At 46.3% G+C, this 21,427-nt stretch overlaps 1 protein-coding gene across 1 annotated transcript in view; it reads left to right on the top strand.

Moving 5' to 3' along the window:
• The first annotated feature begins 2,484 nt into the window (after window positions 1-2,484).
• NEMF (nuclear export mediator factor) overlaps window positions 2,485-21,427 on the top strand; it is a 41,970-nt gene continuing 23,027 nt past the window's right edge. Inside the window, exons 1-17 of the mRNA XM_028717935.2 lie at window positions 2,485-2,654; window positions 5,862-5,930; window positions 6,723-6,825; window positions 8,059-8,184; window positions 8,931-9,079; window positions 10,973-11,040; window positions 11,640-11,723; window positions 13,666-13,739; window positions 14,279-14,349; window positions 15,367-15,442; window positions 16,237-16,299; window positions 16,762-16,839; window positions 16,957-17,165; window positions 18,579-18,752; window positions 19,174-19,237; window positions 20,748-20,836; window positions 21,120-21,223. Of these exons, the coding sequence (XP_028573768.2) occupies window positions 2,596-2,654; window positions 5,862-5,930; window positions 6,723-6,825; window positions 8,059-8,184; window positions 8,931-9,079; window positions 10,973-11,040; window positions 11,640-11,723; window positions 13,666-13,739; window positions 14,279-14,349; window positions 15,367-15,442; window positions 16,237-16,299; window positions 16,762-16,839; window positions 16,957-17,165; window positions 18,579-18,752; window positions 19,174-19,237; window positions 20,748-20,836; window positions 21,120-21,223 (1,660 nt within the window). The 5' untranslated portion in view covers window positions 2,485-2,595. The remainder of the gene's footprint in view (window positions 2,655-5,861; window positions 5,931-6,722; window positions 6,826-8,058; window positions 8,185-8,930; window positions 9,080-10,972; window positions 11,041-11,639; window positions 11,724-13,665; window positions 13,740-14,278; window positions 14,350-15,366; window positions 15,443-16,236; window positions 16,300-16,761; window positions 16,840-16,956; window positions 17,166-18,578; window positions 18,753-19,173; window positions 19,238-20,747; window positions 20,837-21,119; window positions 21,224-21,427) is intronic.

The following is a 21,427-nucleotide window of genomic DNA, read 5'->3' as shown; positions in this document are numbered from 1 at the left end:
AGGATTGCCAAAGAAGGGAGTCAGGCTGTGCCCTGGCCAAAGGCCAGGCGGAACAGCTCTGTCTTGCAAGCCCTGCGGAAAGATGTCAAGTCCCGCAGAGCCCTAGCCTCTTGTGACAGAGCATTCCACCAGATTGGAGCCACAGCCAAAAAAGCCCTGGCTCTAGTTGAGGACAGCCTTATCAGGCTGGCTTAAGCCTATCTAAGCACATTTTGAAAATTAATCTCTAGTGTTACACTCACCCCACTTCTCCAAGCAGTAAGAAGTTCCAAGGCGCATTGCATACCCAGGTTTAGTTTAGTTTCCATTAGAAGCAGATCTCTGGAGACTTATTGGTATTTTGTAATATTTGCATTTATTTGCAAAATTACAGGCTGAGCGTAGATGGAGACACCGTTGGGATTATATCATTATTTATCAATGAATGAGTTGCCTTTTACATGCAGGTGAAGGTGATTACGGTCATATAATAAAAACAGCTAAAAAGTCTACTATTTTAAAACTGGAAGGCTGAAAAACAAAAGAATAGTGGGTGAAATGTACTATAGTAATTAATTAATTAATTAATTAATTAATAACACAAAACACCTAAGGCAGAGGTGGCTTCATCCAGGTGCAAAAACTTGTCAAAACAAAAATATTCTATATCCACCTGTCCTATAGGCACTACTAACCAGCATTTTCAGAGCCCTGGGATTTTGTTCACACCATCTGATTTTTAACCTTGGGCTCAGGAAAGCAGGTCACCTGATGCCATGCAATTGGCAGGTGGGCACCACTGCCCATTTGCCAAATTTGGCCTCTATCCGTGTGTGTAGCTTCAGGTAGGTAGCCGTGTTGGTCTGACACAGTTGAAATAAATAAAAAAATTGTCCAGTAGCACCTTACAGAGACCAACTAAGTTTGTTCTGGGTATAAGCTTTTGTGTGCATGAGTGTGTGTGAGGAAGGCATGTAGCCAACCCACTGTGGGATCCAGTTCCCATCCCAGATTTAAACACTCAAGGCCCAAATCCGCTTTTCTCAAGAGTAGAATCTCAAGAGTATCCTTTCAGACAGAGCTTACAGAGGCTTAGCTTGGCTCTCTCTCAGTCTGGCCTAACTGCAGTTTTTAATTCTCCCTTTTTAGATTACATCACTCTCAGCTGCTGGGTGGGAGGCCTCTTTCTGCTCCATTCAGAAGCCTTGAGAGAGATCACCTAACAATCAGTAGCCATGGAAACACATCACCTGTACTTTCCTTAACAAAAGCTGTGCCTGGCAACTTTGTCAGGAGTATTAAATAAGCCGTGCTCCATTAACCCTGCCCTGCCCAAGCTCCCCATCTCACAGCAACATGCTCCTCTAAACATTTCAGAATTCTCCTCCTAGGTGCCAGCCAAACTCCAAACCCCAAGATCTGAATTCAAATCTGCGTATCGGGCTTCCGCCAACAGCTGAGCATGGTGGCACCTTGGGAGGCAGAGGATTGCTTGAGCTCCGGAGTCCTAGGCTGTTATGGGCTGTTATGGGCCTATGAGAAGTTGGCCAACTGGTGCTAAAGAAGGATAGAACTTTCTTTATGTATGCTACAACAGCAGCAAGAATACTCATCGCAAAGTATTGGAAGACACAAGAACTACCCACCTTGGAAGAATGGCAGATGAAAGTGATGGACTATATGGAACTGGCGGAAATGACTGGCAGAATCCGAGACCTGGGGAAAGAGTTGGTGGAAGAAGATTGGAAGAAATTTAAAGACTATTTACAGAAATACTGTAAAATTAATGAATGTTAGAATGATGTTGGAAGGAAGTTAAGTGGTTTTTAGCAGCAATGTTATAAAGGAATATGTAAAAATGGATTGCTAATAGATGTGAATCTAAAGTTATAATATATCAAGACAAAGGACTAAGATAAAAACAAAGGGAAAGGATTTGCTAAATTATCTAATTGAATTGGAATACAAGAAAGAGAGGTGTGAGGAGGTCAGGGAAATAAGTAAATGAAAAAAAAAGACATGGAAGGACTGATTTGTTTTTAATTGTTTTTTATTCTTCTGTTTTTTGTATTTTGTCTCTTGTATTTTCTTTTTCTTTTTCTTATCTTTTTCTTATCATTGTAATTTTGTTTGAACTTTTGTAATTTTGTTTGAAACTTTAATATTATTTTAAAATATATATATATATTATATGCTGAGAAGGTGCCCTTGCTAAGATCAGCATCAATAAGAGCACCCTCTGGATGCCTCGCAGGAGACCTAGGAACACCACCCTGTTCTTCAAGGCTTCAAGGAGGAAAGGTGGGATAGAAATGCAATGCATGAAGAAATAGCGGGGACCTCTGAGCATACGAAAAGTGCTTTCCCATCACCATTAAACTCCTGCACTTCCAAGCGCTGCCATTTCCACGCCGTCCGGCAGAGGGCGGCAGGGAGCTCCTCGCCTTCCCTAACGCCGCGCCGGAACACTTTTGGCCTAGTGGGCTCGCCGTAGGTCACGTGACGCAACGCGCATGCGCGCGGGCGATTCGGCGCCTGACAGGAGGAAAAGCGTCCGGCAGCGCGGCGGCGAGGGGAGACAGGGCAGAGTCCGCCGCGGAGAGGAGAGGCCCGGCCATGAAGTCCCGCTTCAGCACGGTCGATATCCGGGCGGTGATAGCCGAGCTGCGCCAGAGGTAGGAGGGAGCCTCGTGACAGGCGGGCGGCGGCCCCGCCCCCGCGACGACGGAGCCCCGCCCACCCGGGCATTTGTCCCGCCCACAGCCACGCCCCTTTACCTCGCCCCGCCCACTCCCCGCCCTCCTCCAATCAGGTGCCACCGGCAGGGCCTGCTGGGAGTTGTAGTCCAAATCACGTGAGTGCTGCCTGGGGGTCGATGGGAGTTGTAGTCCGAAACCTCTGTAAGGCCCCAGAGGAAGGAGGAAGGCTGGTCTGTACTTGATCTTTCCCCTGGTTGTTAGACCAGGCAGAGGCAAACTCGGCCCTCCACATATTTTTTGGGACTACAATTCCCATCATGCCTGACTACTGGTCCTGTTAGCTAGGGATCATGGGAGTTGTAGTCCTAAAACATCTGGAGGGCTGAGTTTGCCTATTTTTGCCTATGTCTGTGTTAGACTCCTAGCAGTGTTTCATAATAATAATAATAATAATAATAATAATAATAATAATAATACTACAGTGGTACCTTGCAAAACGAATGCCTCGCAAGACGGAAAACCCGCTAGACGAAAGGGTTTTTTGTTTTTTGAGCTGCTTCGCAAGACGATTTTCCCTATGGGCTTGCTTCGCAAGACGGAAACGTCTTGCAAGTCTGTTTCCTTTTTCTTAACACCGTTAATACAGTTGCGACTTGGACTTCGAGGAGCAACTCATAGAACGCGGTGTGGTAGCCTTTTTTGAGGTTTTAAAAGACTTTGGTGATTTTTGAAGCTTTTCCAAAACTTTTCCGAAACCGTGCTTCGCAAGACGAAAAAAATCGCAAGACGACAAAACTCGCGGAACGAATTAATTTTGTCTTGCGAGGCACCACTGTAATAATAATAGTACAGTGGTAACTCGGGTTACATACGCTTCAGGTTACACACTCCACTAACCCAGAAATAGTGCTTCAGGTTAAGAACTTTGCTTCAGGATGAGAACAGAAATTGTGCTCTGGTGGCGCGGCAGCAGCAGGAGGCCCCATTAGCTAAAGTGGTGCTTCAGGTTAAGAACAGTTTCAGGTTAAGAACGGACCTCCGGAATGAATTAAGTACTTAACCCGAGGTATCACAGTAATTTATTATTTATACCCCGCCCATCTGGCTGGGCTTCCCCAGCCACTCTGGGAGGCTTCAAAAAAAAAAATTTAAAATACAGTAATGCATCAGACATTAAAAGCTTCCCTACACAGGGCTGCTGTGAGGTGGCAGACTCAGGGTTCCCCAAACTTGGGTCTCCAGCTGTTTTTTGGACTCCAATTCCCATTATCCCTGACCATTGGTCCTGCTAGCTAGGGATGATGGGAGTTGTAGTCCAAAAGCAGCTGGAAGCTCAAGTTTGGGAAACCCTGAGTCTGCCAACTCGCAGCAGCCTGTGTAGCCAGTGGTCAGGAGCGCTGGGAGTCAGAGTCCAGCAACATCTTAAGGGTCCTCTCCTGATCCTGAGCTACATTCTTTCCCCTGCCGATTGAAGGCCGCTGGCATGGGAGCACTACTGAACGGGAAACTCACAACTTACACCCATTTAACTTGCATGCACTGGGCTTTATGCACTTAGTAAAAAAAGAAAAGGGACGCGGGTGGCGCTGTGGGTAAAAGCCTCAGCACCTAGGGCTTGCCGATCGAAAGGTCAGCGGTTCGAATCCCCGCTGCAGGGTGCGCTCCCGTTGTTCGGTCCCAGCGCCTGCCAACCTAGCAGTTCGAAAGCACTCCCGGGTGCAAGGAGATAAATAGGGACCGCTTACTGGCGGGAAGGTAAACGGCGTTTCTGTGTGCGGCTCTGGCTTGCCAGAGCAGCGATGTCACGCTGGCCAAGTGACCCGGAAGTGTCTGCGGACAGCGCTGGCCCCCGGCCTCTTGAGTAAGATGGGCGCACAACCCTAGAGTCTGTCAAGACTGGCCCGTACGGGCAGGGGTACCTTAAAAAAAGAAAAGGAAAGTGGGATTCACTGAGGCTACAGATCCCAGTCTTCTTTCTTTTCCCCCTTGTGCCTGATGTAGATCTTCCCTAGTGGGAAGAGGGCGTGTGCTATTTTGGGGTCTCCCTCAGGTGCCAACATATCTTAGAATCATAGAATCATAGAGTTGGAATAGACCACAAGGGCCATCGAGTCCAACCCCCTGCCAAGCAGGAAACACCATCAGAGCACTCCTGACATATGGTTGTCAAGCCTCTGCTTAAAGACCTCCAAAGAAGGAGACTCCACCACACTCCTTGGCAGCAAATTCCACTGTCAAACAGCTCTTACTGTCAGGAAGTTCTTCCTAATGTTTAGGTGGAATCTTCTTTCTTGTATCTTGGGAATCTTGGGCTGGCCCTGTGTAGGACCGGCCACATATTTTACAGTGGTACCTCTGGATGTGAACGGGATCTGTTCCGGAGCCCCGTTTGCATCCTGAAGTGAACGCAACGCGCGTCTGCGCGTGCGCAGGTCGTGATTCGCCATTTCTGCGCATGCGCATGACATCATTTTGAGCGTCTGCACGTGCGCGAGTGGCGAAACCCGGAAGTAACACGCTCCGTTACTTCCGGGTCGCCGTGGAGCGTAACCTGAAAATGCTCAGCCTGAAGCACATTTAACCCGAGGTATGACCGTATTTGTCTGATTTTTAGACCCATGAATACGTGTCACATTGATTCTATCTCACTACAGTCATACCTCGGGTTAAATATGCTTCAGGCTGAGCATTTTCAGGTTACGCTACGCGACGACCCGGAATGAACGGAACCCGTTACTTCTAGGTTTTGCCACTCGCGCATGCGCAGACACTCAAAATGACGTCACGCGCATGTGCGGAAGTGGCAAAACACGACCCGCACACGTGCAGACACGCAGTCATGTGTTACGTTCTACTTAGGATGTGAATGGGGCTCCAGAACGGATCCCGTTTGCATCCAGAGGTACCACTGTAGTCCTGTTCCAAGATAATCAGCATAGAAGACTACTCCAGATTGGACTTAGCCCAGAAAGATGTTTGTGTTATAATTAATTTGTTGTTCTTTTGATTTAAGAAGCAGTTCTTTCACTGCCTCCTCCAGCCTGACCCACAATAAGATTGACAGTTGCTCTTTGTTATAAAAAAAAAAGAGATTCAGTGTTTGCAACAAGAGCAGCCTTCTATAAATTTCCTTACACTGGTAAAAATACAAATATATATCTTTTCTCCTCTCTCTTTTTTTAGCTTGTTGGGAATGAGAGTAAACAACGTTTACGATGTGGACAATAAGACATACCTTATTCGCCTTCAGAAGTAAGAGCTGAAACTTCCTTGTTTTCTTTAATTCAGGAAGCCTTTGGCTCTCCAGATTTTGCTGGATTCCAGCTCCCATCAGTCCCAGCCAGCATGGCCAATGGTCAGGGAGCTGCAGTCCAGCAACATCTGGAGAGTCACAGGTTAGTATCCCAGCTCTCTTCAGAGTATTTCTAACTTTTGAATCTGTATGTGTGTCTTACATGTATCTCAATCTTCAGTGAGATAAAATAGCCAAACAAAACTAGAACACTAGGTATGAAAAGGAAGTTGGAACATGTACCTGCTTCCTATGAATGTTGTCTTTTTCACAAGTACATGAAATCAAGATGCATTAAAATTAATGGGACACTTCTCCAAAGATTCAGGTGTATGTTTCCCCCTCTGCTTTCTTCTGTATTCTTCATTTAAATGTGAATGATTACAACCTCTCTCTCTCCTTCCTCCCCTGCATAGCATGCCCATATTATGTGTTCTCCCCGTGCTGTTGTTAAACGTAGGGAGAAGGTTCACCTGTCCTTGCTTTTCCACACTACTTTCCCTGAGTATCTAAACATTGTTTAGTTCATAAAAATTATATACTGCTTGATTGTTAAAAAGATCCTTCAAGTGATTACTTGTGGGAAACCTCAGTTCTGGGGATCTTTATGATTATCAACTGCATAAATTTATTATGAGCAAGTGGATGCCACCGTGCAAATTCAGTGTTTGATTCTGAAAAAATTAAAAATGCAAGCTTGCAGTTCCCAGAGGAGGAAGAGCATGCTCCCTGATGCCTTCTGTTGTCATTAGGCCAGACCTCAAGGCTACGCTTCTCCTGGAATCTGGCATAAGAATTCACACAACAGAGTTTGAGTGGCCCAAGAACATGATGCCATCTGGCTTTGCAATGAAGGTAAATGCATCTTTCTCTGCATGCTGAAGATTTCTGGGGTGGAGAGAGAAAACATGCCAAGCCGCTAATGTTGTCGTTTCATCTCTGGGGCTAGCCAGACAAGCATTTTGCATTTTCACGTATGAACCTTGCAGTATGAGACTACAGGCCCAAATAACAGCAAGGCTTGTGCCTTAGTTTTCTCGTTGAATGGAGAGCTCTCATCTGTCCTCCTCCTGGCAGGAGTAGGTGAATAATTATGCTCTAAGGCTTTGGAGTGTTTTACATAGATATGTGCATTCATGTGGCAGAGGGAGTTCTGGAAGCAGGCAGGCTAGCTATCGCTGCTTAAGACTCAGCAGCCAAACAAGTGATGTCTTCGGGTAGCCAAAGTCACATCTGCTCCACCCTTTGCTTCTGCCAGACCTTCCCCATAGGTTTTTCTTTTTTTTAATACAGTTATACTTCATGTTGGGACGCGGGTGGCGCTGTTGGTTAAACCACAGAGCCTAGGGCTTGCCGATCAGAAGGTCGGCGGTTCGAATCCCAGCGACAGGGTGAGCTCTTGTTGCTCAGTCCCTGCTCCTGCCAATCTAGCAGTTCGAAAGCATGTCAAAGTACAAGTACATAAATAGGTACTGCTCCGGCGGGAAGGTAAACGGCATTTCCATGCGCTCCTCTGGTTTGCCAGAAGCGGCTTAGTCCTGCTGGCCACATGACCCGGAAGCTGTACGCCGGCTCCCTCTGCCAATAAAGCGAGATGAGCGCCGCAACCCCAGAGTCAGTCACGACTGGACCTAATGGTCAGGGGTCCCTTTACCTTTACTTCATGTTACATCCGTTTCAGGTTGCATGTTTTCGTCTTGTGTCCCGTGGCAAACCGGAAGTACCGGAATGGGTTACTTCTGGATTTTGCTGCATGCGCAGAAGCGCTAAATTGTGCCGCACACCTGCGCAGACACAGCACTTCGAGTTGCGGGCTTTTCACGTTACGGATGGGCCTCCGGAACGGATCCTGTCCGTAACATGAGGTACCACTGTAGACTCTCCTCAACACCATGCTTTTCCTGCTTTTATCAGGCCATTGTTCAACTGTTCCAAATGATCCAGAAGTTTATGAGAGACTACGATATCTGCATTTTTATTTATGGGGTGTGGGAGTCCCCAGCTACCCGGGCTTTTTGCAGGGGAAGAACAAACGACTCTGCCTCATTGTCTCTTTGTAAGACCTGTTTGTGCTCTCCCCGCTGACAGTGTCGCAAGCATCTGAAGACCAGAAGGCTTGTGAGTGTGACGCAGCTTGGTGTCGACAGGATAGTTGATTTCCAGTTTGGGAGCGACGAAGCCGCCTATCATCTGGTTATAGAGTTGTACGACAGGGTAAGTGGAGGGTGAAAGCAGTGGCGTAGCGTGGGTTGTCAGCACCCGGGGCAAGGCAAGTAATTTGCGCCCCCTAACCCGTGGATTTGCGCCACCTAACCCTTGGATTTGCGCCCCCAAATCTAACCCCCAGATGTTGCGCCCGGTGCAGCCGGCCCCCCCTGCACCCCCCACGCTACGTCACTGGGTGAAAGAGCTGCGGGTCTTGGAGGCGAAAAGGCTGGTCTCTCCCCCTCGTGTCGCTGCTTTGTTACTTGCGGGGAAGGTTCTTCGTTTAGTTTAGTTTAGTTTCGTTCGTTTAGTTTATTACTAACAACCCAAAAGGGCAGTAGCTGGGTATTGCGTCATACCATATGCAAAGCAGACAAGCAATAAATAAATATTAATTAAAGACCTCCAAATTTCCTTAGGTAGCGTGGATGGTGAACGTTGAGCATCTAAGTCCACAGCATAGAAACTAAAATTGCAGCCTTGTCTTCTGACTATTTTATTACTTTCCACAATAAAGTGTCTCAAAGCGGCTTACAAATCCATAAAACAGCCTGACACTTGAGGTGTATCCTTTATTTTTGTGATCGTAATTTGATTTAAGCTGTTTTAAATACAGTGTTTTAATGTTATAATCTGCCTGGGGATTTTAGGATGAAGGGAAGTAATTAATAATAATAATAATGCTGAAACAGGGAGAGGCTCCATAAAGACTTTATAGGTTGAAACCTGCATTTTGCTTGGAAACTCTTTTGCAGGGCAACATTGTTCTTACTGACCATGAATACCTAATACTGAACATCCTGAGGTTTCGCACGGATGAAGCAGATGATGTAAAGTTTGCAGTGCGGGAACACTACCCGGTTGATAACGCCAAAGCAGCAGCACCGTTGCCCAGTTTGGAAAGGTACCTCTGTTCTTTGTGCAGCATTTAGTTTGGGGGAGAAAGCAATATCCGCACCTGCCCCATCCTTCTCCAAGAACTGAGTAGAGCTGCTTTTCAGAGACCCGCTTGCTGGGCTGGAAAGTTGCTCTGGTTTGGGATTGACACCCAAAATGGTCAAGGGGAATGGAGTGACTCCCCTGTGAAGAAAGGTTGCGTCGTTTGGGACTTTGTAAAGGTAAAGGTAAAGGGACCCCTGACCATTAGGTCCAGTCGTGACCGACTCTGGGGTTGTGGTGCTCATCTCGCTTTACTGGCCGAGGGAGCCGGCATACAGCTTCCGGGTCATGTGGCCAGCATGACTAAGCCGCTTCTGGCGAACCAGAGCAGCGCACGGAAACGCCGTTTAGCTTCCCACCGGAGCGGTACCTATTTATCTACTTGCACTTTGACGTGCTTTCCAACTGCTAGGTGGGCAGGAGCAGGGACCGAGCAACGGGAGCTCACCCTGTCGCAGGGATTCGAACCGCCGATCTTCTGATCAGCAAGTCCTAGGCTCTGTGGTTTAACCCACAGCGCCACCTGCATCCCTATTGGGACTTTGTAGTTTAGAGAAAAAGTAAGTAAGAGGCAACATGATAGGAGTTTTTTTTAAATATGCATGGCACAGAAAAAGTAGATAGAGAAATGCTTTTCTCGTCTCATAATGCTGGAACTGGTAGGGCTCCATTGAAGCTGAATGTTGGAAGATTCAGCACAGAAAAAAGAAAGGGCTTTTTCACACAGCGCAAAGTCAAACTGTGGAACTCCCTGCCACAGGGAGCAGGGATGGCACCAGCCTGGGATTAGACAAAATCTTTTCGTTAAAAAAATTATCATTTTTATTAAATTTTATTAGATGTTACAAAAAAATGAAAAGGAAAAAAAGAAATAAAAACAATACATAACCATAAATAAAAACATTTATCTACACAATTTTCCGGAATGCAGACTAGAAAAGAAGAAAGACGAAAGATAAAAAAAGAAGAAAAAGGACGAAGAGAAAAAATACTTTTCATAATAATTCCAAATTCATACTTCAGACATTGCAATATATAAATTCTAAGCACAACCAAATGTTCGTGTTTGATCCCTGTTTGTGTAAATATTCATTTAAGCATTCCCATTGTTTCTGTACCATAGTTTTAGATTTATGCCTTCTTATGTCCATCAATTTTGCTAACTCCAGATACTCACATAGTTTACTTAGCCATTCCCTTTTTGTTGGGATGTTATTTCCTTTCCAGTAACTGGCCACCAACGTTCTCGCTGCTGTTGTTGCATATAGGAATATATTAATTTTATCTTTGGGGATATGGGATTAGACAAATTCATGGAGGTGGAGAGGGCTGTCAGTGGCTACTGGCCACCACGGCTATGCTCTGTCTTCGCAGTTAGAAGCAATACAGTCATACCTCATGTTGCGTCCGCTTCATGTTGCGTCTTTTCGCGTTACGTCCTGCGGCAACCTGGAAGTACCGGAACGGGTTACTTCCGGGTTTCGCCACATGCAGAGAAGTGCCAAATCGCACCGCACACCTGCGCAGACGCAGCGCTTTGAGTTGTGGGCATTTCACGTTACGGATGGGCCTCTGGAACGGATCCTATCCGTAACACGAGGTCCCACTTTACTGCTTCTCAATGCGAGTTGCTGGAAACCAGAGGAGGGGAGAAGGCTCTTGTGCTCAGATCTTATTTGCAGGTTTCCCACGGTCATCTGGCTGGTCACTGTGAGACGAGGAGGCTGGACTAGATGGGCTCTTGGCCTGATATGGCAGACCCTTCTTATGTTCACAATGTGCTTTCCTCTTCAATATCATTCTATAGCAATGTATTCTTTTTGTGGGGTGACCTTCCTCCCCATCTCCCACTTAACAGGTTGACAGAAATAATAGCCAGTGCACCGAAAGGGGACCAGCTAAAGAGAGTCCTAAATCCCCACCTTCGTAAGTACCATTTACGTTAAGATTGAAATCAGCAATAAGCTATGTTCTGTTTTTCAAAGTTTGTCAGCAACTTTGAGCACTAGAGGAAAAAAGCAGGATTACAAATATATCTAAGAGAACCTGTTGGAACCTCAAATAACAGGTATATTTCTTCCAGTAATAGCCAATTGCTTTTGAGAGCCGTAATGTTTTTGAGATGTGCAAGGTCTTTGCTGCGATACTTAAAATGACATATATTTGTTTGGGGCTGGGAAGGGACAGACTAAACAAATTGTTGATTCAGGTAGGTAGCTGTGCTGGTCTGACACAGTCGAAATCAAAAAATATAAAAATTGTCCAGTAGCACCTTAGAGACCAACCAGGACAAACTTAGTTGACCTCTAAGGTGCTACTGGACAATTTTATTTATTTTATTTATTTAATTTTATTTAAACAAATTGTTGTTGTAGATGGAGGCTTCTTTATCCCCTGTGTATAAAATGTCCCATATTCTGCCTTGTTTGAAACAAATTCCTGGGGGGGGGATTCTTTTAAATCCATGTCTCTGGCTAATTGTTTGGTCTTATAAATGGTCCTCTCCCTTCCTCCACTTTTTATAGCTTATGGAGCCACACTTATCGAGCACTGCCTGATGGAAGCGGGAATTTCCAGTAACGCCAAAGCAGAACAGATAGAAGGGAAAGGCAAGTGACCAGACATTTCATTGCGAAATGCGCCGCACACTCTTTTGCATGTCACATGACAGAGCTGCATAATGCCTGCCTGGTATTTCAAGATCTTTGTGTTACGCAGTGTGGTGTATCATTTTAATTTCATCAATTAGGCCTGGTTAATTCCCTGTTTCTTGTGAGTGGTTCCCTGACGTACGAGTGGTGTTAAGTCGATCATCTCAGCAGTTATCACCAATATGCTGCTCAAAAGGTTAAAGGTGTTTGTATAGGGTATATATTTCAGCTCTGATCATTACGGTCTGTTATTTTTGCACCTCATTCACCTCCCAACCTACACTTTCCTTCTTTACATACCTGCCAGCTAATATTGTGTGCATGAGTCCATGCTGAAACCATAATAAATTAGTTAGCCTATAATGCACTGGTTTTCAGACTTCTTTTTCTGGGTCACACTTTCAGAATAACAATTTGCTCTTGGCAATTTTTTTATTGCTAAGAAATACATGAGGAAACAAAAAGAAACTAGCAACTGATTTATAACATAGAACACAATTGCTTTATAATGTGATCATGGGACACCCAGAAAGTATAAAACAATGCAGCTTGCATAAGAACATGAATAATTCCCAAAATATAATTAGAAATGAGCATCTTCTCTATGTACCTTAAATATGTATACAAACTCCATGAGAGGTGTGAGCTTTTGCCAGGTAACTTCATTTATAAAGAATATTTTTATACTATACTATACTACACTGAAATGTTTAAATGTTTCCTTGATTGTCTTTGAATCTCCCACTACACTTGCCATCCTCTCCTGCACACTTTGAGAACCACTGCTTTAAGGTGTCACTGTACGAAGCTAACACAGCTGATGCTTTGGAAATGCTTAATTCTCATTCTCCTAAACCAGCCTCGGGGCCAGTCTGCAGCTCTGGGCTTGATCATATCCCCAGCATCTCTAGGCAAGGCTGAAAAAATACAGTGGTACCTCGTGTTGCATAACCTCCAGGTTACAGAATCTTTGGGTTACAGCCGCGGCAAACCCGGGAGTGGGTTTGCCACTCGCGCGTCTGCAGAAGAACTCTGCGGCGCTGCGTGTGTGTGCAGAAGCAGTCCTCTGGTTATGACATTTTTGGGATATGGCCGGGCCTCCAGAATGGATCCTGTTCGTAACCAGAGGTACCACTGTTATTGTTGGGAAACCGTGTACGTGCAGCTACTCACACAGAGTCAATTAAGGTATGGCTGACAGCCAGAAGGCAATCATCTGAAGGAGTAAGTCTGCCTGGTGATAACAGAGACATGGAGACCGCTCCCTGATTCGTCAAGCTCTCTCAAAGGAGTGATAATTAATGGCTTACTAACTGGAATGTGTTAGTTCCAGAGTTCAGAGGTTCAGAGTTCTGTGTGTCAGTGTAGGAGTTGTGAGTCGTGTCAGAGAGAGCTAGTAAAAGATCCGTGTTCTGTTCCTGTAAATAGTCCACTGTATATAATAAACACCTAACTACAAGTTGCTGGTTCCTGCTTCGTCTATCCTGTCTGCAGCCAATTGCTTCCGTGGATTCTGCGTGTACTCTGCCAGGTCTGGCTAAGGTCCTGCAACTAGTCAGAAAGTTGCGTAACACCAATAAGTTTTGCCAATAGTTATCCTGTCTGAAACCCTGGAGAGTTTGTTGACAACATTGAGCTTAGATCAGGGATGAGGTACCTGTTGCCCTCCAGCTCTTCCTGGGCTGCATCAACACCAGCCACCAGCCAGCATCATCAGTGGTCAGAGATGATGGGAGTTGCAGTCTAATAGCATTTGGAGGCTTCAGGTTCCCATCATGGGATTAGGTGGACAGATGATCTGATGTGGCCCAAGGCTGCCTCCAGTATGCAGAGAATATGCTGTAGCACGGCAGGAAGCCACAGCCTCAAAAATCTTGGATTCCTTTTTTTCTCTTTTTAGATGTTGAAAAGGTGCTTGCTGCGCTACAGAAAGCAGAAGAATATATGGCGATCACAGACAACTTTAACGGCAAGGTAGCTCATGGTTGAAGTGCTCTGATTTTTGCACACCCCATGGGTTCCAGAGAAGCAATGTTCAAACGTTGCCATTGCAGATCTTCCAGGGAGGGGTGGGTTTAGTCAACATTCTCAAGCTCCCTAGCCCAGAAGTGGAGGAAGTCTGGGACCGTGATGCAGAAGGCAGACTTATTGGACCAAGGAGGAGGGGAGCCCAGAGAACCTCATGCAAAAATAGCTGTGGTTTCACCCTTCTCATATCAAATGATGTATTCTGGAGAAGGTGTACAAATTTGGATTTTGTGGTCGTCTTGTTGAGATCCTTAGTTTCTTCTTCCAATGCGCTCTGGCCTAGTGCTTACCTTCCACTTTTTTGTGACCCAAGCTTCTAGTCTCTCCCATCCTCTCACCCCAGGCTGTCTTGTAGGCTCTGGTCTAACTCGCCATTATTGATGGCTAGCTAAAAATAAAAACCATAATAATCACAATAATTCCAAGAAAAAGAAAACTGAAAAGAAATGCTGCTCAGGGTTTCTCTACTTCTCTTTTTTTGGCAGGGTTATATCATTCAGAAGAGGGAGAAAAAGCCAAGTCTGGAACCCAACAAGCCTCCAGAAGAAATCCTCACGTATGTATTTTGAAGGGAGACTCCTTTTTGGCCCCTCACTTTCCTGCTGGTCATAGAATCATAGAATTGTAGAGTTGGAAAAGGGACCTTAAGGGTCATCTAGTCCAACCCCTGCAATGCAGGAATCTCAGGTAACAACTATGTTTACAAAAATTTGTTAACAAAATGTATGACATATCAACAGTTTCTAATTCATGAAATCTTAATTAATGTGTAGAATGCCAAAATAATAATGGCACACGCAACTCAATATCTCAAAGCCAAATAGTCCAAATATTCCTGAAATACGTCCAGAGAACAACTCTCTCTGTGTGTACTTGTGTTGGTGCGGTCCCAAGGGAACTCTGACAATGAGATACGCAGATTTTAATCTCTGTGTCGGGACTGCCATTGTAACGGGGGGGAGGCGGGGGGGGGGCTGTTGGGATACAGAGAGCCTCCGAAGCTCCTGAGGAGCAGTTCCTCTTCCAGCAGTGGGAAAAGCCACACTTCCAGTGGAGAAGAGGGGGAAGGGGCCAGCCAAGCGAGGAAAGGGCTTGAGGAGGCTGCGGAGAGCCCCAGCGCCTCACCTGGCCAGGAGGGACGCACGCCCCTTCCGTCGCCCAGCTTGCGCAGAGGGGTGAAAGGCGAGGAGGGGAGGAGGAGGCTTGGGATGCTGAAATTCTTATGTTGGGGGAGAAGCCGGAAGGGGCCACTCCCGGATTCTGCAAGTGACTGAGACGGACATGAACTTGGTAGATCTGCGCTGTAAATAGTTTTCACAATAAAAACCTGTAAAAGACAGGTCGGAGTCCTGCCTGGTTACTCACGAGCAACCACCATCAGCATCTGACACTCTGTTTCGTGAATCTTCTTATGACCGGCCCAAAAAGGAGCTGTACAGTGGCAATTCCATGCTCCACTAAATAAGTCAGCTCCAACCTTAGAATGGCCCTCTGCTCTTTTTTGATGCAGCCTAGAATAGCATTAGCTGCTTTTGGTTTGCTGCTGCTACAGTATCCAATGTGTGCCTTGCAGATATGAGGAATTTCACCCTTTCTTGTTTTCACAACACACAAGATGTCCGTACGTGGAGTTTGACTCTTTCAACAAGGTACGGTCCTGTGTTTGGTATTTATTGTCTTTTATAACTGGGGTGCAATTTTTTATTGTGTCAGGTGGTACTGGGAAGCCCCTATGGCCACTGAGTTAGAATCCTGCCAACTGGTTGCAGCAAGATGGATCTGAATACAGCATAGCGGTTTAAGAGCCAAGTTTAGGATTTTGAGATACAGTGGTGCCTCGCAAGACGAAAAGAATCCGTTCCGTGATTCTCTTCGTGTAGCGGTTTTTTCGTCTTGCGAAGCAACCCTATTAGCGGCTAAGCGGATTAGCGCTATTAGCAGTTTAGCGGCTTAGCGGCTATTAAAGGATTAGCGGCTAAGCTGCTAAAAGGCTGTTAGCGGCTTAGCGGCTTAGAAAAAGGGGGGGGGGAGCGAAAAAAAACATGCAAGACTAGCAAGACGTTTCGTCTTGCGAAGCAAGCCCATAGGGAAAATTGTCTTGCGAAGCAACTCAAAAACGGAAAACCCTTTCATCTAGCGGGTTTTCCGTCTTGCGAGGCATTCGTCTTGCGGGGCACCACTGTACAGATTTTTGAAGTGGCGGGTGGTGGCATCGGTACTTTTGAGCGTCACCAGAATGCGGCAGCTGCGACACAGAAAGTTGCTTTGCTCGAGTGAATTCTGAACTCAAACTTCAGAGTTTGAGATTGAAGGAAATCTAACTCAAGGGCCTTTTGGGATGTAATTGGTTTTGTTCTGAACTTTTATTTTTTATGAGAAATGAAAAACAACTTCCTGATACATATATATAAATATTTTTAAAAGTTTTCATCTCTTTTGGAAGGCAGTGGATGAATTTTACTCCAAGCTGGAAGGACAGAAGATAGACCTGAAGGCATTGCAGCAGGTACCGACCTCGTGAAAGAATTAGCATTTGACACAACACCTTGTGGCTTCCCTAAGGAGCCAGTTGCCAGCTGTGGATTGTCGTTCAGATGGGGAGAATTTTACTCTTGTCCCTGCAGAGAACCCTAATTGCTTCAGCATTAGAGGGGAAAGTTTTGCTGCTGTCAAACACACATGGAGCTCTCTGTGAGATAGCTTCCCTGCTTTTGCTAATACAGAGTAAGGCACAGCCTTGGCTCCTGCGTCTTGTCAGCTTGGGGTGATTCAGGAGATGAACTGCCTGCCAGCTGCTTCCAGACCTGCCAGGTCTACTCCTTTCCCCCATAGACCAGAGTGGCTCCTTCTAGCTACCTGCTTGCAGCCTTCCCTCCCCTCCTGCTTTCCTTCAGCTCACGCTGCCTGAGTTGGCATGAGCATCAAATCACCACCCGTCTTCCTTTCCTCCTTCATTTTGTCCTGAAAGGAGAAACAAGCACTGAAGAAGCTGGAAAATGTTCGGAAGGACCATGAGCACCGGCTTGAAGCTCTCCATCAAGCTCAGGTAAAGGGTTGTTATCGTACCACCGTGATAACCCCATAAATTGTTGGCTTCGGTCCATTTGTCATACTCCAGAGAATCTCAGCTGCTGCTATTTTGGTCTCCTTCACTTTCCCAAAGGAAATTGACAAGGTGAAAGGGGAGCTTGTGGAAATGAACCTGGAGATAGTTGACCGAGCCATCCAGGTGGTCCGGAGCGCCTTAGCTAACCAGATTGACTGGACGGAGATTGGCGCTATTGTCAAAGAAGCCCAGGCCCAGGGAGACCCCGTGGCGAGCGCCATCAAAGAGCTGAAGCTGCAGACCAACCACATCACGATGCTCCTGAAGTAAGCGCCGGGCAGGTGGGAGAAACGCGCTGGAAAGGGGTGGTTGGGGTGTGTGTGTGTATTGAAACTCCTTTGTTAGGAGGTTCAGGGTTAGGCAGAATTGGGGGAGTGGGACTGTGAATAGCTGAAAATGGGACCTCTTGCGAAGCACGGCTATTAACGGCTTAGTGGCTTTAAGAAAAAGGAAACAAACTCGCAAGAACTCTCAAGACGTTTCGTCTTGCAAAGCAACCCCATAGGGAAATTCGTCTTGCGGAACGACTCAAAAAACGGAAAACCCTTTCGTCTAGCGAGTTTTTCGTCTTGCGAGCCATTCGTCTTGCGGGGCACCACTGTAAATCAATAGAAATCAATAATAACAATAGTAACAATAATGACAATAATGAACACTTTATGTTTATACCCAAATTGAAATAACTGCCAAACCCAACTGAACATTTAACCAACCCCAACCCCAACCCGACAAAAACAAAACAGAGGAGCCAAAATTGGAACTGTTTAAAACATTGAAAAACATTTTAGCCAGTTGTCCCAACTCGGGAGTTGTCCCAGCAATGTGCCTCTGGCCTCTCAAGAGCCTATACATGCTTATACATGAGCCCAATAGGGACGCAGGTTGCGCTGTGGTCTAAACCACTGAGCCTCTTGGGCTTGCCAATCGGAAGGTTGGCAGTTCAAATCCCCACGACAGGGTGAGCTCCCGTTGCTCTCTCCCAGCTCCTGCCAACCTAGCATTTCGAAAGCACACCAGTGCAAGGAGATAAATAGGTACCGTTGTGGCGGGAAGGTAAACGGCGTTTCTGTGCGCTCTGGTTTCCGTCACAGTGTCCCATTGCGCCAGAAGCAGTTTAGTCCTGCTGGCCACATGACCTGGAAAGCTGTCTGCGGACAAACACCAGCTCCCTCGGCCTGAAAGCGAGATGAGTGCCGCAACGCCATAGTTGTCTTTGACTGGACTTAACCGTCCAGGGGTCCTTTACCTTTTACCTTTACCTTTTTATACATGAGCCCAAGAACATATGGAGGGTGTCAGATTGGCTACCCCTGCACTAAGTAATTAAACCTCAGCTCTTGCCCGCCCCTGCCAGTGTCGGATGACTTCCTTTCCCCTCCTTACGACTGACAGAAGCAGAATAAACCACACAGAACAGACAACGGAAAACACACGTGACGTGTGTAATAACTCTGCTGAATTCAGCTTTCTGGGCACAGAAAACAATGCAGAATTTTACTGTATTATTAGGCCGCAGATCGTGTGCGCAATCAACAGAATGAATGGGAAATCCTGGTCAGGACATTTCATTTGGTCTTCCTGCAGCTAGCAGTGCACATCCTTTAAAAAAATAAAATAAAAAAAGTGTCGACATTTTTGGCCCTGGACTTTTGCAATGCCTGTCTTTTCTGCTTGGCTAGGAACCCTTACATGCTCTCAGAAGAGGAGGAGGAAGCGGAAGGGGAGGTGGCAGAAGAGCCGCAGAGCGGGAGGAAGCAGAAGAAGAAAGCCAAACCACTTCCCAAGCCCCAGAAGAACAAGCCCCTGCTGGTGGACTTGGATCTCAGCTTGTCTGCTTATGCCAATGCCAAAAAGTAAGGGGCTCGAGTGTTTGGCTGGGGTTGCCCCTGAAAGCGGCCCTGGGATATAGGACCAGTTTAGTGCCAAGGAATCAAGGGGTTCCTCTCGCCTCCTTAATTGCATTTCTTTTGGTCCTGCCCAAGGCAACAAGATCTTTCTGAGATCCATTACTTCAAATCTCTCTGCAGAGCATTAGGCCAGCTTTCCATTCCCACCCCCACCACTGACTTATTCCAGGGAGTCATTAAGTGTGGACGAAGCGCTTTCATTAGCACTCCTTCTGAACAAATTGACAATTCGCATCTTCCAAATCATGTGGTTCTGCGCTATTTATGTGGGCGTATAAGGCATCTTGCATGGAAAGGCAAACGGGCCGTAATCCTAACGGAAGAAGGGAATGGGTTGGAGACATTGACACAGCTGCTTCTCTCCCAGGTATTACGATCACAAGAGGCACGCAGCCAGAAAAACCCAGAAAACGGTGGAAGCTGCAGAGAAGGTGCGTTGGTGATTTCTTTGCCTTTCTTCCTTCGAGACACGTTATGGCAGCAGCCATAAGCAACTCTTTCCAGTCTGCTTGGAGCTTTTCACAATTTTCACGGTTCATATACATCGACCGAAAATAAGCTCCAGTACAGTGGTGCCTTGGTTTAAGAACAGCTTAGTTTATGAACAACTTGGATGAAGAACGCTGCAAACCCGGAAGTAGGTGTTTTGGTTTGTGAACTTTGCCTTGGAAGCAGAACATGTTTCACTTCCTGTTGAGTGAGTTCCATTTGTAAATTGAGTCCCCTGCTGCTATGGGAAAGCACACCTTGGTTGAAGAATGCTTTGGTTTAAGAACGGACTTCCGGAACGGATTAAGTTCGTAAACCAAGGTACTACTGTACTTGAAACCTCCAGCCCATGGGCCCAGCCAAGCCTGCCAGGCCTGCGAATTTGACCTCCGAATCTTATGCAAACCAAGCGCACTTGTCGGTCACCTGAAGTCATATTACGTCCTGCACAGAGATCTGTTATCTCTGATCTAAGTGCTAAGTGCTAAGATTGAAGACAAGGGATCTCTTCTCTTTCATCTTAGGGCTAAGTGCTAAGATCAGAGATAAGCCTCTGTTCTCTTTCGTAGTAAAAGCTGGCAGTGCACATTTTTGCCCTCTCATCCCATGGTGCTAAGATTGGAGGTAAGTCTGAAAATGGCCAATGAAGGGGTATGGATCTGGCCCTGGAGCTGAAAAAGGTCTCTTCCTGCCTGCAAAAGGGTCTCTTCCTCCGCCCCTGATAAAAAGGTTTAGTGGCAAGTGAGCCGAATTCAAGAGAATAGCCTTGTGGAGTCTGGGGGCAAACCCTCCAAGCCTGCTGCTGGTGAATCCAGAGTGTCTGCTTCTGATCCAGCAGCAGTTAAGAGCAAGATGGTCAAAGGCAAACATGTTGTAAGCCACCCGCAGGTATAGGCAGCACATAGGCAGGTCCAGGAACAGAATACTGGTCATTTTGAGCACCTGAGGAGAGCCAGTGTGGTGTAGTGGTTAAGAGCAGCAGACTCGTAATCTGGGGAACCGGGTTCGCTTCCCCGCTCCTCCACATGCAGCTGCTGGGTGACCTTGGGCTAGTCACACTTCTCTGAAGTCTCTCAGCCCCACTCACCTCACAGAGTGTTTGTTGTAGGGGAGGAAGGGAAAGGAGATTGTTAGCCGCTTTGAGACTCCTACGGGTAGTGATAAAGCGGGATATCAAATCCAAACTCCTCCATCTGCCATTTGCATTGCCTACACTAGTTCATTGCAACTTGGGAGATCTCTTTAAATTCCAAATTCTAGTTGCTGGAACTCACAGGAGGGAAGAACTGCTCTTGTGCCCAAATCCTGCTTACTGTTTTCCCACGGGCAACTGTTCAGTCACCGTGAGAACCAGATGCTGGACTAGGTGGGACATTGGCCTGATCTAGCAGAACTTTTCTCACATCCTTAACTCTTTGCTTGCTTGCTTTGTTTGTTTGTTTGCCAAAAAAGGCCTTCAAATCAGCGGAAAAGAAGACCAAGCAAACACTGAAAGAAGTTCAAACGGTTTCCACTATTCAGAAAGCGAGGAAGGTGTTCTGGTGAGTGTCTGTGCACGGATATAAGCAAGTGAATTATCTGAACATCTTTTGCATGTTCTTGTCTGTGTGATGTGAGTTAAGTACTCAGTGCTTAAGATCCAGGTGTTTTAAGCTTTGGGTTGGGAGGAACTTGCCATTCCTCTTTCAGTTGAGTGGGGTTGGCAAGGGACGGGCTTAAATGTTCCTAAGATATGGAGCTGTTCCCTGACAACATCATGAGATGTCTTTTTTTTGGTTATTCCAATGCCTTGCTCTGTCTTGATGGCTTGATGTAATCTGGCAGGTTTGAGAAATTCCTGTGGTTCATTAGCTCTGAAAATTACCTTGTTATAGCTGGAAGAGACCAGCAGCAAAACGAAATGATCGTCAAGAGATACCTGCGGCCAGGTGAGTCTGCCTCGCTCCTCACTTGGGGTGCAGTCCAGATTTGGGACAGGCTAAATAAAGTTCAGGGACGCGGGTGGTGCTGTGGGTTAAACCACAGAGCCTAGGACTTGCTGATCAGAATGTCGGCGGTTCAAATCCCCACGACGGGGTGAGCTCCCATTGCTCAGTCCCTGCTCCTGCCAACCTAGCAGTTCGAAAGCATGT

Source organism: Podarcis muralis, chromosome 1, assembly GCF_964188315.1.
Source record: "Podarcis muralis chromosome 1, rPodMur119.hap1.1, whole genome shotgun sequence".
Lineage (NCBI taxonomy): Eukaryota > Metazoa > Chordata > Lepidosauria > Squamata > Lacertidae > Podarcis > Podarcis muralis.
Note: the sequence above shows the minus strand (reverse complement) of the source record. Positions and strands in the feature narration are given on the sequence as shown.